Genomic DNA, 18,836 nt, shown 5'->3' on the forward strand with positions numbered 1-18,836 from the left:
ATTAATGAAGCCAGGCGAAGAAGCCAGTTCACCGCAATGACACTAATAATATAAATCACACCTGAACAGATGACGCACAACGTATTTACAATGTCTGGCTATTTTGAGTAACGCTATAATAAATTACATATCTGAGTATTAAAATGAATAACAATGTATTGTGAACCACGCGAGACACTACCAAGAAAGCCACAGTAAAGCAGATCATCATATTATATATTACCCGGATTGTGTTGGATGCAAGAAAACTGCCTCAAAAAAAAAATGTCCACAGTGTCTCCCGCGCGCCGGCGTGCAGCGTGAACAGCATCCGACTGTTGTATCATCTTCTGTCGCCCGTTTCTGCATCTGCGTCCTGACGGGAAAAAGTTGCCCCACGCGGTCAAAAAAAGGGAGCTCGGCTGCGAGACACGAGCGCGCGTTCGGATCCACACCGGTTCGTCACGAGATTCTGTCGCATGTTGGGTGAAGGTGTGTGGGGGGGGGAGCGCGTGTGCATGTGGCGGAGCGGCGTGGATAAAACTCGCGGGGAACGTCAGGTCGCGTGTTGGCAAGAACGGAGATCGGACTTAAAAAAAACCAAACGCCGAGGTCTCACTCCGAAGGGTTTTCCTAAACAGAGAAAGAGGAAACCGCTCGAGTGCGTCACCAGCTACTAGCAGCCAATAATAATACATTCATATTCATATGATGCGGCAAATCCCATCAAGTGATCGATGCCCTTTATTAAGCTCCAGCTTTTGGTCATAATTATCCGGAATAGTTTAAAAGAGCGATGCATGGTTAATCGTTTTCACCCGTTCACGCTTTACGTTGAAATAGCTAAAAGGTGTATTTAAGATATCATTTAGTCTCTGGTTGGTTTCGGGCTTCTCCTCCCGAGTGATGCGCTGTCCGGCTCTCTCCTCTCCTTCCTCCTGATTGGTTAGGAGGACGAGCCGCCGCTCCGGAGGAACCTCCCAGGTTCTAGCGGGCAGAGAACCCGTCAGAACACAGAGTTCCTCCGCGCAGATCAGCATGCAGCAGCTGCATCCACGGGGTCAGAGCACTGACAGCCATCATTCTTTAAAAGGGAAATGTGAGCTACTGCAGGAATGAAAAGAACATAAAATATGTGTGCCTTTGATAGTAGAGCCATGCGCAGCAGAACCCTGCGCAGCACAGAGAAGAAACCCGCAGCACGAAAGAAGCTTTACACAACTTTATTGAAGATTGTGTGTAAGTACACATGCACATTTCAAATGTAAACCCAAGTGAACTCAAGTGCAGCCAACCCCGGAACTCCCTCATCATGTCCTCATGCAAGGATGTCTGGATTCTTTTTACAAAGAGACCCAAAACAGAATCATCCCTTTCAATCATTACGTTTTTTGTTTTTTTTTGGAAAAATATTCCCTCCCTGACAAGAGCAAGAGGCAAGACCCGGCAAACCAGTGTGTACGCGTGGAGTCACACCCCACCACCCCGCGAGATGTCAGATCTTGCCATGGTTTTAAATATATTGTCTGTTTATTATTAAACGCTTACATATTAAATAAATAAACTTTATCAAACGTGCACTCACAGAGTGAACTCTTATGTACAGTATTGTATAAGCCTATAGCAGCAATCACGTCTCGCTCAGTCAGGATGGAGCGAGGGGGGGTTCCCAAAAGGCAGCGCTGAGGCAGTGAAGCACAGACATCCTAATGAAGGCATGGTACACAGGTAATATTTGGAGGCAACAACAGCTACACTGATGCGGTTTACAATGGAAGAAGTAAAAAGAAGAAAAAAAAGAAAACCACAACAGTCCTCCATGGAGAATAGTTTCACGAGTGACTGATGGAGGAACATCTTGCAACAGTCCGCCACTAAATATGTTCACTGCCTGACGTTCCCAAAAGCCAATCGGCCTTTTTAGGGCAGACTCACCCCACTTCTTTTTTTTTGTGTCCACTTCCCTCACTCCCTCCATCCCCTAAAAGCTCAGGACCACAAGTAAGTACTCCCCTTCCGGAAAGGGAACCCATAAATTCATTGAGCCAATACCCTGAAGGCCAATAACCCTTTTACCATCACATTCAACCAGAATCAAGGCGGGGAGCCAAAAATACCACATACGTCTGGTCTGTGTTCACACTATCGAGCGTACATTCTGGTCCTCTCGTGGCGAGATGACATGGCTGCCGATGGAACGAGCAGACAAATGAGACGGACATTCGTGCACACGTGTTGGTGCAGGTAGGTAAGGCCGAGGTGATCCCAGACAAGAAATGATCCATCCGATGTCAGCAAAATCACAGATGTTCCTAATCTCAGTGCCTCGAAATAAGAAGAGCAGAGAGAGAGAACGGGAGAGGGACGGGAGAGCCATGTAAAGCTTTAAACACCCGCCTATGAACAACTTAGAGGAATAGTTGATGAGGTGATTCATGGCGGAGGATTTAAGAGTCGGCCAGCTAACTTTCAAACACATCTTTTGTATGAGTTGCAAATGATGTTGAGTTTATTAAGACAAGAGTGAAACATGTTTTACTGATTCATATTTGCCAATCAAATGTGCAAAGTTAGATTATGATTATTCTATGCAAAAGTTACCTGGGTGACCTTTGAATCCCCTTTTCCTTTCAGTAGACAGCAGAGACCACAGAGCGGCAGCAGAAGCAGGGCCTATAAATCACCAAAGATCTTGGCGAAACACAAACATCGGTCTAATGATGTCTAAAAACGCAAGATCGCAGCAGCACAAAGCTAAGACAGTTTGGCTGTTTGACACTTTACAAAACCAGCTATGAGCAGAAGTTCTGTACACACGTCTCACTGAAGGCAGCTTCCTAAGCCCATGACGGCGGAGACGATAGCAGTATGTCTGGTAATAATACATGAAAATTCATTGGTGAAGTTCAAAAGGTTTCAGCGCATCATGAGAACCCGATAGAATTCAGTGTTTAAAATATTTACAAGTTATAAAGGATAATAATAAAAATGATATTCCAATAATGCATTGCTCTCAAAATTAGATATATATAAATAAAAAAAACACAAAAAGGAAGTGGAGGGGTGGGGGTCTAAATCCATCCCCCAACGTCCTTTAGTGACTCTTTTCAGAGAGTAGGTGAGCAAATACTAAACAAATGGACGTGGTCGACACACTATCTCTCTCACACACACACACACACACACAGGCTCTGATTCCTTAAGAGGTGCGTACCCTCCCCCCCTCCCTACCTCCCGCAGCGGCTCAGCCTGTCGAGGGGCCGAGTCCGAGCTGCTGGGTGGAGACTGATGGCGCCCGCTGCCATGCTGTGTCCTTATGGCTGTGGATGGAAAGATTCTCGTCTCTCTCTTTCCTTTTATTTGTGTCCTCTGTAGCCCTCAGTTGCCTTTCATGGTGACATCTCGAATGGGGGCCGCTCCCTCCTCTTCCTCCTCCTCCTCCTCTTCCTCGTCTTCCTCCTCTTCTTCTTCTTCTTCCTCCTCCTCCTCCTCCTGCTGCCGCTCATCTCCCTGCTCGTTGTCGTTCATCCTGCGCCGGTTCTCGTTCAGGTCCTCTTCGTCGCTCTGAGCACCGGCAGATGCGGCGGCGCTGGAAGAGGCACCTTTAGTGAACGATGGGGTTTTTCTCTCCGTCCTCTCCTCGCCTTTATTCTCCTCATCTTCTCCCTCCTCCTCTTCCTCTTCCTCCCTCTCCACCTCCCCCTCGTCCTCGTCCTCCTCCTCGCGGTCGAGAGCAAAGTAGCCGGTGCCTTTCACCGTGTCCTGGCGCTGGTAGAAGAGCACGTAGCCGGCTTTGGACTGAGGGAAAGACGATGAACTACGTTAGCCGGCTACACAAAGACACGGCGCTTCCGTTAAATAATTAGAATTACAAACCTACGCGAGGAACACAACCTATATTCTAGGTGGTTAAAGAGATGATGAATACTCCGTTTGGTTTTACATTGGATGTCAAGCTGTTTATTTCACTACCAAATATTTCACGCTCAACCAATACAGGGTTCTTGCACCATTTCAAAAGTAAAATTTTATGCTTTTTAAGACCTTTTTAAGACCTCAACAAATTTAATTTAAGACCCAAAAATGTCACAATTTCTTTGGAATACGCAATTTATTGCCTCCTACAATGGAAATCAAAACTTTTTTTCAAATTAGGAGACAGTATAATAACTGACAATAACCCTTCCAACACTGTTTGGACAATATAGATGTAAACAATCAAAGTGATTCCTTTGTGATGCAGAACAGAGCCAACATAACATACATAAATTTGGATTACACTAAACAACACAATGCATTGCGAATCGGGGAACATGGCAGCAAAGACGCCACGTATGTCATCATTAGATTTAAATGAATTGTGCCTCGTCACAGTATGGAGAACCCACAGTACCTCTGCCTTTTGGTTGTCTGGTGTTGAAATGAAACTTGTTACAGCCTGAGAGGTGACTGAGAGGTGGCATCTGAACTTGTAACGTCGTTAGGTCGTGCTGCAAACAATGCAGGGATTAACCTGGGATTAACCTGGCCCCGCTATGGCTAGCTGCTGCAATGTATCGCTGGTGCTTTCCTCCTTTCATGTGCGACTCAACGGCTTTGAACCCCATGGTCCCTAATAAAAAGGTCTTTTTGCATAGTTTACACATTGCCTCATTGTTGTTTTCAACCGGCGCCAACCACCTCCACCAGACAATTTAAGAGCTTAATTACCCGAATTTTAATTTAAGATATTTTAAGACTTTTTAAGGACCCGCGGGAACCTTGCAATAGCAACTTGTGTTTTTTTAAATGATTGTGGCACTTTGATGAAATGAGCCATCCTGCCTTTGGCAAATGAATAGCGCGAGTGTTGCTGCTGTCAATGAGAACGCTCACCACGATCTGATCTTCGTTGGCGGGAGACACACTGCTGTCGTCAAAGTTGTACCACTTCTCATCGTCCTTGTTCCTGGCGTAAGCCGTGTCTGAGCGGGGAGGGATGAAAAGAAGGGTTATAGCATCACACAGACCGTACTCCCGACACGTGCACCATGCTGTGCTCACACCGTTTGGATTAAAACAAAAAATTAAAGCAACACACACACACACACACACACACTTTGGTTAGTGTAACGAGTGTGTCGTGTACTTAGAACTCTTGCATTTATTATTCCAAAATTTAACAGAGCAGTAATGCTGCAGTTTCCTGACAGGACGGCAATGCAGTCATCAGAATTTAGGTCACAAAGCCTTTAAAACTCTTAGTGAGCTCCAGAGGGATACAAGGCTGCGACTGGTGTCTGCATGAAGCTTGCTATGCAGGGTGAAATCACCGTGTTTAAGGCATGCAATGGATAATATATATGTTGATTAAGAGTGTCGGTGCATAAAGGAACAAACAGCTGTGGGACGTCGCTCAGTAGCATGCGTGGTGCATCTTACAGTGGCCTCCACCCATCCCGCCGTAGTGGTTGGACACAGCGATGAGGTCGTAGCGGCAGGGCCCGGCATTGGGGTTGATGAGGAACTCTGACATGTCCAGGTCTCTGCAGTGAGCACATCACATGGTGGTCATGTGTGCTCGAGTGAAAATAAGTGTTCTACGTTGTGTTGCAGGAAAATACAGCATATTTAACTTGTTTAATTTGTGATATGTGTACAAGATCCACTTGCATGAAAGAATTCATGCACGTTTTGAATAAAGACAAATTCATTATTACCTTATCCGTTCCCCATCCATATAATGTGGATGAAGTCAACAGTATGTGTGTGTGTGTGTGTGTGCGCGCGCGCGTACTAAGAGGGAGTACCTGAGTGGAAAATCAACAAGGGAGTCCAGTTTATCCCTCATGTATCGACTGTAGGAGAAGCGTTTCAGATGGACCACCAGCACCGGCGGCAGGGACCACAGGTCCAGCTTCTTGGTGGCCTGCTGGTGCTGCTTACAACTTGGGCAGTACCTACGGGACAGGACCCACAATGCAGTTGAGCCAACGTGTGGCGGTGCTCGTGCCTGTGAACGTGCGGCGTTTCTCACCATGGGTCCTCGGCTCCCAGTTTCTCCTTTGTGGTGAAAAGTTCAATGCAGTCCTTCAGCTTGAAGAAAGCCTTCTTCTGAGGCTTGTACTCCATGCTCTCATGCTTGTCAAAGTCCTGCTCCCACACACAAATGAGCTATTAAGACAACTGGTCTCGCAGTCCAGCCTTGGGTCTTACTAAACAACGTGGACCGTGCTTGCGTCATTGGTGCAGACATTATGCTTTAAACACAAGTTTAAGTAAGTACTAGCTAAACTAAAGATTTACTTAAGTGTCTTTCGCAAAACGGTTTAATTTAAATGCACTTTTTAACAAGTTGGTTGCATGTATGAAAACAAAATGCTGTACTAAATAAAGTAATATTATTCAATTCTAAGGAGGGATGTTTTCAAATTAGCCACAAACTGCTCATCATGTAATGAGCATGTGCATATCTTAAAGGCAATTTTTAAGGATGCAGTGGCTGCAGCGTGGACTGAATCTGGGACTTTTTGATTACAGGAAAATTGTTGCTCGTCTGCATCAGAGAATGCTTCCTGATATTGGCTTTACCTCGACGACAGTCTCGTCAAAATACTTCTTCTTCATCTCTGGTTCCCAGTCCAGGGAGAGATAAGAGCGGTCTGTCGAAAGACAGAGCAGAGATACGTAAATCAGATCTCCGATTTTTACCACCGTCAATCTGTTATTTTCCACACAAATACTGTACAACCCCATTCATCTGCCGTCTCGCAGGGTTTCATTTTGCCTCTGCTCCTACCGCTCAGTCGGAGGTGTCCCTCATCGAAGCGGATCTGCCTGGTGTCCTCCTTGATGAGGGAGAAGTCCGTTTTCCCCATGTTATTGAACTGGAATGTAAAAAGTCTCTTCCGGCTGCGCCCCGCGGTCTGTTTGGTGGAGTTCTGCGGGCCGACCACGCCGTTCTCCAGCTCGTTGTCCACGGAGTCCTCAGACTGGCTGTTGTCGTTCTCGGAGGGCAGCTCCTGATCCTGACTGGACTCCTCGTCCTGCTCGTCAGTTTCCATCTCGCCTGAGGGAGGACGCAGGAGATGTTGAAAAGGAAAGTGAAGTGTTACGGGTAATGGGACTGCAACGCGTCTTGAGTGGGAGTGTGTGTGGGGGGCGCTGTGGACTCACTTGGCGACCCCTCCTCCTGCAGACCATTAGTGCCGTTGCCGTTGACAGCGTGTTGCTTGGACGTCTCTTGACATGCCCCTTCATCCTCCTCGACTGAAGATCGCACAAAGCGGCTGCGTATACGCACAAAAAAGAAAAAAAAGAAAAACTATTTCCTATTTAGAGACGGTTTTTGCCATAAGTCAATGAGCAATTCACCGGAGTCCATCTTCTCAACAGTGACCATATGATCAAAACACCAGAGGGACGATCAAACGCACCAGAGGCGCAGGAGCAGCATGTTGTACAGCTTGTCTTCGCTGAGGGTTCTTGGAACGGCGAGCAGGAAGGGCTGTCCGAACAGCGGCGTGCTGGTGTGGTTGTAGCCGGACTGCTTGTACTTCTCCCTCAGGTGCACCGGGATCACCACGTGGTCCGTGTCCTCCACCCTGTTCACCGCCAACTCAAATCTGCACGGACAAGGGCGCAGCGTTTTGCAGCTTGTGAATGGAAATAAAAAGCCAATGTGCTCTGCAAATGAAGCGTTTTTAAAGTGTGTCCAGCCCCCAACAATTAAGCAGATCTCTGAAGTGGCAAAGGCTTCAGTAGTGGAATTAATGAAGTTGCTGGATTCGAACCAGGAAGCCTTTAAACCAATGCATGATGCCAGTTGATAAAACAGACCAAACTAATCACACTATGAATTAAGCTAAAACCCTGTTTTGAATCTGTGTATATTTGGAAACAGGCTAAGAACTTAAATTTAGACTGAATTTAGATGTAATTTCAAACTTCAGATAACAGAGTAAGTCTGACTGCTGTTTCACACTCACACATAGATATCGTCTCTCTCCATGATGCTGCTGAGGTTTTCATTGGTGGCGAAGATCCGATGGAAGCGGTGGTTGTAGATGTCAGTTACAATCATCTGGGGAATTAGTGTAAGGCAGTTAGAAGGCTTTTTGAAATGTAGGCGGACTGAACCAATATACATGAACCAAGATATTTATTACTGGTATAGCAGGCTAAATATTTTGGACACATCTCAAAAACACTAGCTGCCGAGTGGACGGTGACGTGTATACCTTCTCAGCAGACACCTCAGACAGGTTGGAGAGGGAGGTGCACAGGTCGGAGATGTAGCCCACCTTCGGCACGGTCAGCTTGTACTGAAGCGGAAATACATCACAGGAAATCGCAATAGTCGGGGCGCAGCGCTCTGTGCCGTTCGGGCGCTTTCCCGGGCCGGGCAATGTGCGTGTTGTACCTGTGTGGGTTTGGCCAGAGGGTCCAGTCTGACCAGGTACACCTCTAGGGTGCGTTCCTTCTTCATGGGCAGGGGCAGGGTCAAGTAGCAGAAAGGATCAAAGGTCACAGAGACCTTGGAGCACACAGGACACACCAGGGTGGACTTGAAAAGGCCGTGGAAGATGTCCACAATGATGGAGTCATTTCTCTTGACGTGGTTCTCCCATGCCTCCTCCGCCACCACCTGAGACGAGCAGCGAAACATAGACCAGCAATAGAAAAGTCAGTGCATTTTAATTTGTGAAAGTAAAACACATCATAATGAACAACCTGCAAACTCATAAGGCAGAGATGTAACTAAAATGTAGAAAAGAGGTCCAGGCAGAGAACATTTCTAGAAGCAAAGGTCCAGAAGATCATAATGTAGCTATTTAGTGCGATAAAGTAGAGGGCCAGAGTTATATCAACATCATCATCGGCATTACCTTTTCTGCAACCTCAGAAACGTGGCCGGCCAGTTGGAACAACAACACCGTGCTCATTCAGAGGGGCAGTCTCCAGCTACACACAGTTTAGGATGAGGAGACGGTTTGAGTGGTTAGCGGAGCCATTATGATCTCACCTTGTCTGGCCGGCCGTTGGCGTCCTTTAGCTGGATGTAGGGCTTCTTCCTGATGCGGTTCAAGTCTTCGTGAAGGCCGTCCAGGAGAAAGGCCAGCAGCTCGTGAGAGTCCTGCTGTTGGTAGCCCGAAAACTGTGGGGCAAAGCGGCCCACCTGGGTCTGGAGCACGGAAGACACCGGCGAGACAATGACAAAAGGGCACAAAAACCGGAGTAGTAACAGTAGTATGCATACTTTTTCCCCCTGCTCCAAATGCCTGACTGTGGGAGACACAGAGGACTGACCTGAACTGACCCTATACTGACCGGCCTCCATCACCACCCGATCCAGACAATATGCTTCACAGAAGACGTTAAATTTACTCTGAAACCTAAAGTCAATAATCATTGAGCAAGATTTGTACTACCCATCACGAACTGTATACACACACTCATGGTTTCCATCTTCTTTACTCATCTAATCACCTCTGTAAGTCCAACTTTGTTTTAGGTGTTATTAAATATCAATCACTCCAGCCCTCATATGTTAAACCGGGTGGTCAATAGAACGCACACGGCTAGCGACTTACCTGGTGGAGAGGGAGGAGGGGCTGCCCAGCGTGCGCTTACAGCGAGGGATCGCGGGGGGGGGGGGGGGGGGGGGGCGTGCAGGGGTATTGTATTGAATTCTGGTATCGTACCATAACTATTGGTGTTGTGATATTTATGGAAGGGATCGAGTTTGACACCACTGCTCTACTCAACACTTGCAGAACCCCCCCCTCCCCCTCGTGACACAACTTATTGTTTTGTTATGCACCTTCAACAGTGAACTGCCACGGTAGAGACCCCATCATACTAAACTGCTGAGAAAATTGTACCATATGTATTTTTGTTTTCCTCCCCAGGTAGTCACCTTGAAAGGCCTTGGGGTGACGTAGCTGAATTTTCCCGACCACAGCTGCTTGATCAGATCGGCGTAGGCTTTGGCAATCTCCCCCTTCATGCCCAGCGGGTTGTCCTTGTTCAGCTCGTCTGTGAACTTGTCTTTGACGAAGTACTCCGTCAGAGGAGGGATATTGCTTAAACACTGGGGGGGGGGGGAAGGGAAAGGAGAGGACAATCAGCGGAGCATCTTCTAATCTTCACAAGACCTGAATTCCGAACCACAATGTAGTGACTCGGTTAGATCGTGGTGATAAGCTAAAAGGAAAGAAACAACTGTTGTGTTAAAGTACTTATATTGGACCTCAAGAACAAACTTTTGTCCCCTGAAGGCATTGCCGTTACCTGCACAGCAGAGTTCATGAAGCAGGTGTTGCCCAGGTTGGAGAGTCCACAGAGGCCCGAGCGCTCACTCTGCCTGCTCTGGTCGGAGTAGTCATAGCTGTTGCTGTAGGGGTGGTAGGATGGTAGACTATAGCTTGAATTCTTCACACTGTGCAACAAACACACAAAATCCCCAACAGGCACGTTACGTAGGGCCTAGTGGGGTTTGTTAAACTGCTCCAAGCAACAAAAAGGTCACGGACATCCTATTGTAAAGACGTATGTAATGATGGTACCGCTATTTTAGGCTAAATCAGATAACGCCGTTAATGCACTCAACGACACAAACAAAACCATGCAAATATGCAGCTTCAGTTTCCAACATTTCCTCCTGGACAAAAAAAACAAAACAAAATACAATCCAGACCTATGAACCCCCCCAAAAAAACGTCCTCGACAATCTGAGTGCTAAAGCTAGGCCTCCCCAACTGCAGCAATCAGCAGACCTCTGGGACGGCTGCAAGGCCGTGTTGGTGGTTTCCGGCTCCCACTGGTCGAGGGACACGGCTCTGATGGCGGGGGAGGCACTAGCCTCGCAGTTCAGCACGCGGTGGTCCACCCTCCTGCTCTCCAGCTCCACCGCCTCTGGCCTCAGGCACCACCAGCAACAGAGGAGCATGACATCTCAGCCCCGCCCCGGCCCATGCCGGCCCGCATGTCCGCTCGAAACTTGCTGACCAGCAGCCCAGACGTGTTCCGATGGGGGTTCTGGTGTGACGCGAGCGAACGCCCTGCGTTTAGAGGGGGCGGCGTCGCAAGGCTCCGGTCTCCACTAGTGGGTCCTCATGTCAACTCGGCTCAACTCAGCAGCACCAGAATGTGCTCCGTGCCACGTTTAGGCCCATGTTTCACTTCCAAGTCGGGCCAGGCCAATAACAGAGCCACGGGAAGCATTAACACACACAAAAAACACACAATCTTCCTCTTTCTTAGAGCTAACTAAGCAGCTCCTCTCCGGTCTTTTTTGAACGTGACTGTTTGTCATCTCCTTATCCACTCAGCCTCAGATCTCTTTCCCCTGTCCTGTCCCGTCCCGTCCCGTCCTCTGGTCTTGCACACCTCCCTCTGGCCTGCCTGCTCCCTCTGCCACTCTACGGCTACCAGCAGATATTTATAGCAGCAGCAGCAGCAAGGATGCTCAAGACTACTGCTACCGAAGCTAGAGGTGCACACAGAGAGAGAGAGAGAGAGAGAGAGTGAGAGAGCGAATAGGGGGAGGGGAGGACAGCACAACGATGGGTGGGGGGGGCAGTTCACTGCGTCCAGCTGAGGCTGCAGTATTCACAGGCCTGACTCTTAGCTCCCCTCTCTCCGACACACATGGAACATATGCGCGCGTGCACCCTTTTCTTACACTCATCTAGACACACAACTTGTGTCCGCACGCCCCGATGAAATTACACCCTGTGACGTAGCTATAATCCCTCAAACACACACTAACCCTTTCATATGTCGTTGCTGCGTAAATATATAAGATGGGGAAAATTCCGCAGGATGGTCTGCTTCCATCACTGGAGCCGGCGTACGAGTGAAGGCAGGCGATGAGGGGAGCAGATGAAATGCATTCTGAAGGTCACTTAGACTGCAGAACATGTGCATCGCAATGAGCTGATGGGAGGGAGTGGTAAAGAGACACAAGGAGCGAGAGGGGAGCTGGGGGGGGGGCTGCCTTTCCCAGTCACGGGACACTGTAAGACAATGAAACTTACTGCTGTTACAGAGCATCGCTACTGAGGCTAAACCGACCGGGACAAAACCCCAAAATCAGTGTCAGACAAGTGTTACGTAATGCGGGAGCGTTTCATATGAGAGAGCGAGAGAGAAGGGGGAAAAAGAAGAAGAGGCCCCATGCATAATTCAGTGGAAACGACAACTCCGGCACCACAGTGAATCAGGGACAGGAGGATCCCATGTTCCCAAGTCACCGCCTCTGCAGGGAAAGAGGCCACCTACAGTGCAGCAGTGCTCTTTAGCAGAGGGCTCACGGAGCCCCTGGATCCCAGCGCTGAAGCAGACAACCCTGCATCTAGGCTACCCGGAAACTAGGGAGACATTCTCAGGAAACACTGACTGACTTGAAAAGACAGTAAGCATTGGGCACAGCAAGAAATCTAGGCTAGACTGATTGATATATATGAGGGTTTCTTTCTGTGATTGGACTACATACTTGCTAAAGCTCTTCTTCATGGTTAAGAAAAGTAAAGATTCAGAGAATGTAGGCTTATACTTGAGCTGCAGGATTACTGGGATTCACTTTTTGATTGATTAATCATAATGTGGTGCATCATCTTCCAAACCAAAACGAGAGTAAAGATGAGAATGTGGACACTAAAAGGTTAGCGAGGCCACCTCCGGAAACGGTCCGAGAAGAATCAAAAGCTTCTGTTTTGGTTTAAGAGGAAGAGAAAGAGGAGATTAAGATGATTTAAGAATAGAGGGAAGTATTGATATTTTATCATTTGAAAGTGGTAATTAGATGCTAAATCAATACAGTCATGAGATAAACTCTCAAGTTATCTACCAGGAATGTGGACTTAAACATATTTGTCTCACAGTGAGAAATCTCACACCGGCCGCCTTTGAGCCCCAACTTCACTGCTAATATTCTAGGTTTTGAAAAATGAGTTTCGTTTCACTGGCATACAAAACCCTAAAAATGTTAAATTAAGACTGTGTAACACACATTAATGGGTAAAATAGTTTCACCACAATCATGCAGCCCTGGCCACAGCTGTCAATCAGTCAGGTAGAAAAACATGCCAACAATCAAGTAACAGGATTAAATGCTGAGTAAGGCACCCAGGGACGCCGTTTATGGAGAGCATGGCTGTCGCTGGACAAAATTCCGAAACAAAGATCAATCCATGTTAAGCCCCTCCCCGCTCCCTGCCTTCAGCTTTTACAGCTGAATCAGCATCATCACAAGATGGCCTCAGGACCCAAAGAACAGGCAGAGAGAGGCCTGTGCAAGACAAGGTTCAGACCGCAGGCAGTCGTTGAGCCAAAACACAGTTGGAGAAAAAGTCCAAATAGATCAAACCTATGAAAGATATTTCATTTCCGCAAGAATTTCTTGAGGAATTTCTACGGTGTGCCAATTTGTTTCCGTCTATTTTGGGATTAACATGAAGGTCTGTGCTGAGCAACTCTCTCTGTCCTCCGTCTGTGGCCCCCGAAACCCACCCGAGAGCTATTCAACCCACTGCCAAGCCTTACTTCCTGCTGTTGAAGCTGCTGTTATGGTTTGTGAGGGATGAAGGCGAGATCTTTGGCAAAGCAGAGAGATTGGAAGCACCAGATGACCTTCAAAAGATAAAAGAATAAGAGTTATGAGTTAGAGTAGAAAAAATGAAATAAGGAGCCGTTTCAAAAAGGTGCGCGAGTGTCAATAAAATGAAACTGAGATGAATCGGAACAAATAAAAAGGGATATGTGAGCAAAAAAAAGGTCAAACAAAAGTGGTAGACTGAGGCGTCACAGGCAGTAAAGCTCTCAGGATGATGCAGTGCTAAAGTGACATAGCAGGGACACTTAGGAAATCTAAAAAAGGGAACGATTACATTTTGCAATTATCAAAAAGGCAGCAACTGAAAGTTGTTTTCGACCGCTTACAAAACAGATTGTTATTCTGCTATGTCACATTAGGCCACTTTTCTTCCCCTCCAAACTGACTACGTAAGCAGTTTCTAACAACTCAATGTCATGTGTGATCCATCGGTGGATCGGTGGCGGTGATTGCATCCTATTAATTAGAGGTAATTGCGAGGTTACAGTTTCCTTCAGTCGACAAGGAAGCAGCAGGTGACGTGTTTTTTCACTCACTTGGGTGCCGTGGAGCCTCGGGGCCACGTGCCATCTTCGCTCTTCTGCTCTATAACGAGAACCTGTGGGAGACGGCAGGGGGAGAGCAGGGCTTCATCGGTTTAGTTTAAAGACACCAAACGCTTGCGTACTTCAATCCTACACTGTGACGTTTTACTCCCAAAAAAACAAAATAAAAGCCTGCATTTACTTGTATTTGCCTTATTTGTTTCACAATTAAATGGGATACTCAGATATGGACACAAATACCCACCTTCGAAAAGGTAAAAAAAAAAACATATCACACAAAGAGACATCACGACACCCTGAGAATATCTAGCAGTGACTTCTTAAAAGCTAGTAGCAGGAGCTGGATGGATCTTATCCACTCTTTCACATGGTCACATTCTGTTCCTGGCTTTTCTACCCAACTCAATACAGGATGCTCTTTAAGAGTATTTTCCAGTAAAGTAAAGCTTTGCGCCATCAATCTTGATTTCCTTGCATTTGACAGCCCCTCATCCTGGTTTCTTGGTGTCTCTCATACATGCTTATGTGAGGCGTGAGAAACGGGCTGGATGGTGGGAGCAGCGATGAAAAGAAAAAACAGTCAAGAGCACCTCTGAAAGACACTCAAATGTCAATAGAACATCAAAGAGGAAACTTGTCATAGCACCAACCTAAAAGGGCGGAGCGGCAGAGAGCACAAACAAGGATAAGCCATCTAAAAAGGTGAAAGACACTTGAGCGTATTTCACTGAGCCCAGGGTTTTTGGACAGCTATGGCTTGAGTTATCAAATATGATTTATTTTTCCTTTGGCTGATTTTTGACTGTACCTGCAAAGCCATTCAAACTATTAAAATTAGAAATGGTCCCTACCTGTCCTTGGTAGAGGCCAGCATCTTGAATGGTGCTGTCTGGTTTGTTGAGAGGCTCAAAGGTGTTGCTCATGTACCGGTTCCACAGCCGGGTCTCCCTCTCATCAGGGATGGTGAACAGTTTCCTCATCTCCTTCTCTATCGCGTCTGCAGCAAAGTGGGAATAATTATTTATTTAAAAGAAACAAAAGATAAATAACGCTGTAACTTTGCGACTTTTTGGTTACAAGGTGAATTTTAACAATCGCAAGGTCTTTCTTACTTCACATTTCAGTTCAGACATAAGACAATTATTCAAGTGTAATTAATGGTTTAAAAGCTGCCATAATCAAACACAAGGAGAAATGTAAACGGGGGAAATCACAGGTCAAAACATGAAATGGGACACTCCCCTGGAGTATAAATGGAGTGACTCACGCCTACCTATTGTGTCGGCTTTACTGAAGCGTCTCGTGATCACATTGTCCATGTTGCTGTCTTCACAGAGCTTCAGCTCTGTAAGGTACACCTCGACCTTACAGTGCTTCACAAACATGCCCTGTTCTACCACCTTGAGAAAGAAGAAAATAAAACCATTAACTGTCAAGATCATCTGAATGAAACCAGGAATACTACAATACCGTGTGTATGTGCAGAACTCAATATCTACATATACACATAACACATGGAACACATGTTCTCACTGCACAAACTAGAACGAATCAGGATTATTTGCTTACATGTCAAGTAAAAACACACGATAAATCTCTGATGTCACTATCACATAGATAATAACAGCCTTCTACCAGAAATTGACACTTTTATGGCTACCAACATGAAACAATAGCATTATTTGAAGAGGAATTTGTAATTCTGCTATTGTTATGTCAATGCTTATCTTCTAACATCACCCTAATAATTTATGAGCGATGAATTTGGGGTTATTCTTCGGTTTCTCATGGTTGACACACTAGTCTTCGGGCCTGGTTGTCACTCATCTGATGGGAGCAGTGTTAGAGTGCCTAAATTAGGAGCCCCTCGTGGAAACAGCTGAGGGGTCCAGCCTATTTATTTCACCGCTGAGAACCTTACGACAGACACACACACGTATGTGCACACAGTACACAACTTCACAAATGTCCCGGAGAACAGCAACAGTCATGCACACACGCTCGGCTCAGGTTCCCCCCACTCCCAACCGATCCGTGTCCCGCTCCTGCAGTGGGCCCGTCCTAACCCTCACCAAAACACCCGTGTCTTTTTAAACTCGCAAAAGTTGTCGCCAAACTCAGATTTTGTCAGATCAGAGCCAGACCATTTACCCCACCCCCGGCTCGCCCGCCCCTCCTCCTCTCTGGCTGCTTGTGCCGCATACACATCTCAGAAGCGTTCACACTGCCTCACTCAAGAGTGACCTCAGCCGGCATTTCTCCACTTCAGAAAACAAGGACACGCAGGGACACTCCGCCGGAGTGGGCATGTCACACCAGCGGAGGCCAACGGAAGGAAAAGTAGCGGCAAACCTGTGACTACAATCCTCCTAAATCCATTTCAACGCTTGTGTTGTCTTTGCGCCACAAGATGGGAACCCCCCCCCCGAAAAAGGAACCAGGAGTTCAAAAGAAGAGGAAAACTACTAATGAACCTGTTGCATGTTGTGTCTCGCAGATCGCTCCATGTAGCTTTTCAGTCATCCAGAACGTTGCCCTGAAAATAGAAGCCACCCGATACGTCCCGCGACATACATGGCAAAATAGGAGGGTCAATGGGGACGGGAAGGGGGAAGGGGGGACAGGAACTTCTTCTAGCAGCCATGATGCCGTGACTAGTAAGTTTTGAATTAGGGATATGGTACTGTGGGTCCTTCCAAGTTGTAGGCGCCATCATGAAGTATTCCTCTGACTAATCCTCCGACACACACGGACATTTGGAGGCTTGTTGCCCTTCACAGTCATTGTGAAAGTAATTGTTAAACCTAAAATATCAAACTGCAGCTCGTGGAAGAATTGAAGGAAAAACACTGAAATTGTTTCGTGCCAGGTAAATATTCAAATCCCGCGCAGTGTTTCTTTGAACATCTAATTGGTCAATCACCCTAATCCCAACCAATAAAACAACATTCATCATGGCCACAGAAGCTTAGGGGATTTTATTCCTTACAAAATGTTGTCCTGGGCTGTCTTTTGCAATGCATTTTGATCACGATGTATTGCGCCCAGTATCATTGGGCGGTCTTTTACCACACAATGTCGAGTCTCTATTTTAAAAAACCACAAGTTTCTTAACATGATGTCAACCGTCGCAATAGCGAACAACAACCATTGAACCGCATCACAGAAAGCCGCCTCTGTCCGCATTGTATTTCCCCACCGGTTGTATTCTCAACGCAGCCAGCGGGAACATCCTCCAACCATATAATCTATTCATAGCCACATGCTAATGACTGGGCGCTCACCTTCCGTGCAATTGGCTCCTGATTCTCCGTCAACGCATACCAGCTGACGAGCTTATTCCAGCCCTCAGTGGGGACCAGGATGTAGTCAAGCTCATCGATGAGGTGCTCCTTGATGGCCAGCACATCCCCATCTAGAGGCAAGTGTGGGACAAGGGGGAAAGGTGAGAAACAAGCAGGTGGACAGGGGTAGGAAAAGCTCATTGGGCAGCACTTACTAAGTTGGCCCTGCACTGGCCGTCTCAAACGACACAAAACACACAAAGGAGGAAGGTATGCCGGAGAGCTTTCTATGAACCCCATAAAAAGGAGTCTGTCAACAATGTTGTTTTTGTTCCTTTTTCCTCTGAACTCTTTGTCATCATTTCCAGAATGAGTGCGTGGTGCACGCAGTATCTACACAATATATTACACATTGTAAATTACCTCGGAGAAGACCAGAGTTATCAACTGGTCCAGGGTAGACATTCTGGTCACCCATCTGGTATTTGTCCCAACTGTCAAATCCCACATATTTCTTCCACTGTTTGAACCAGTGACTGTCCACCAGGTACCTACAGAGAGGGCAAACGCTATTAGGATGTCAGCTCCAATAGAACATGCGACACGCTTTGAAGTGTAAACCATTCTTTTTTGTATTGCTTCTTTTAAATGGCGATAAAAGACATATTTCAGCAGGGTAAAGGATGTTTTCCTCTCGGTATTGTCAGCAATTATAAACTTCGCGAGGCTAAGATAACGCATATTGACAGGTGGCTTTTACCCGACTCAGCTCTGCCGAAGTCGCCTGACTGACCCACTGACTAGCAAACCACTTAACTTAGTGCTTCGGTGGGCGAGCCAATTACGTAGTAGGCTCTTAATTAGATTATAGATCAATTTAATGCAGTCTCATTGAGATGTTGTCATTGGATAAATAGCTACATGGTCGTGCGGAAGGATGGAATATAACGTCCGGAATACGACAATTAACGTAATATGTTATGTGGGAGACTATCGCTGCTCATTGGCGGTCTGGCGTTAGCTCAAGCACCGTTAGCATGCCGAGCAGCCACACATGAAGCTGACAGGCTCCCGTTAGCTAAGTCGAAGCTAACTGTCAACACGGCCGCCACCTCAGCTTTCATATCCTCCGCGGCGTTGACAGCCTTGGCAGAGCCGGCCGACGTCCACGGGGTATCTTCGAAAAAGGTTTCGGCTCATGTCTTACCAAGTGTCTCCCTTTCTTAGCTGTGTTTTCAGTAGCGCCGAGACCTCTCCTCTCTGGGTATCCAGATCCGCCGCTCCTCCTTCCGCCATCTTTCCTCAGACATCACCCGCTGCATGGTGGGAAAGTGCGGGGCGTCACCGCGGTACGTGGAGCGTGACGCTGCAGTTTCAGCCAATCATCAGCCCGTCGACAGTACGGCAGGCGCATGACACCCAGCGGTGAAG

The 18,836-nt window shown here is 47.0% G+C and overlaps 1 protein-coding gene across 8 annotated transcripts; it reads right to left on the reverse strand.

The window, feature by feature from the left end:
* Positions 1-1,186: 1,186 nt before the first annotated feature.
* On the reverse strand, positions 1,187-18,765 carry usp15 (ubiquitin specific peptidase 15). 8 transcript variants are annotated; one of them, XM_040174388.2, is made up of 22 exons: positions 18,613-18,765; positions 17,829-17,956; positions 17,406-17,536; positions 15,395-15,521; positions 14,973-15,118; positions 14,113-14,174; positions 13,507-13,593; positions 10,252-10,354; positions 9,878-10,051; positions 8,984-9,142; positions 8,381-8,605; positions 8,199-8,282; positions 7,947-8,041; positions 7,395-7,583; positions 7,135-7,247; positions 6,758-7,027; positions 6,550-6,620; positions 5,996-6,111; positions 5,769-5,918; positions 5,401-5,504; positions 4,855-4,943; positions 1,187-3,777 (listed from the first exon to the last, which is right to left on the reverse strand). In XM_040174388.2, exons 1-22 carry the CDS (start codon positions 18,699-18,701, stop codon positions 3,358-3,360), a joined length of 3,132 nt encoding a protein of 1,043 aa, XP_040030322.2. In that variant the 5' UTR covers positions 18,702-18,765; the 3' UTR covers positions 1,187-3,357. The 8 variants fall into 8 exon arrangements, with proteins under 8 accessions (XP_040030322.2, XP_040030320.2, XP_077957869.1 ...); XM_040174386.2 differs by having other exon boundaries at positions 10,252-10,399; XM_078101743.1 differs by having other exon boundaries at positions 10,252-10,399; positions 16,596-17,536; positions 18,613-18,709.
* Positions 18,766-18,836: the final 71 nt, after the last annotated feature.

Source organism: Gasterosteus aculeatus, chromosome 4, assembly GCF_964276395.1.
Source record: "Gasterosteus aculeatus chromosome 4, fGasAcu3.hap1.1, whole genome shotgun sequence".
NCBI lineage: Eukaryota > Metazoa > Chordata > Actinopteri > Perciformes > Gasterosteidae > Gasterosteus > Gasterosteus aculeatus.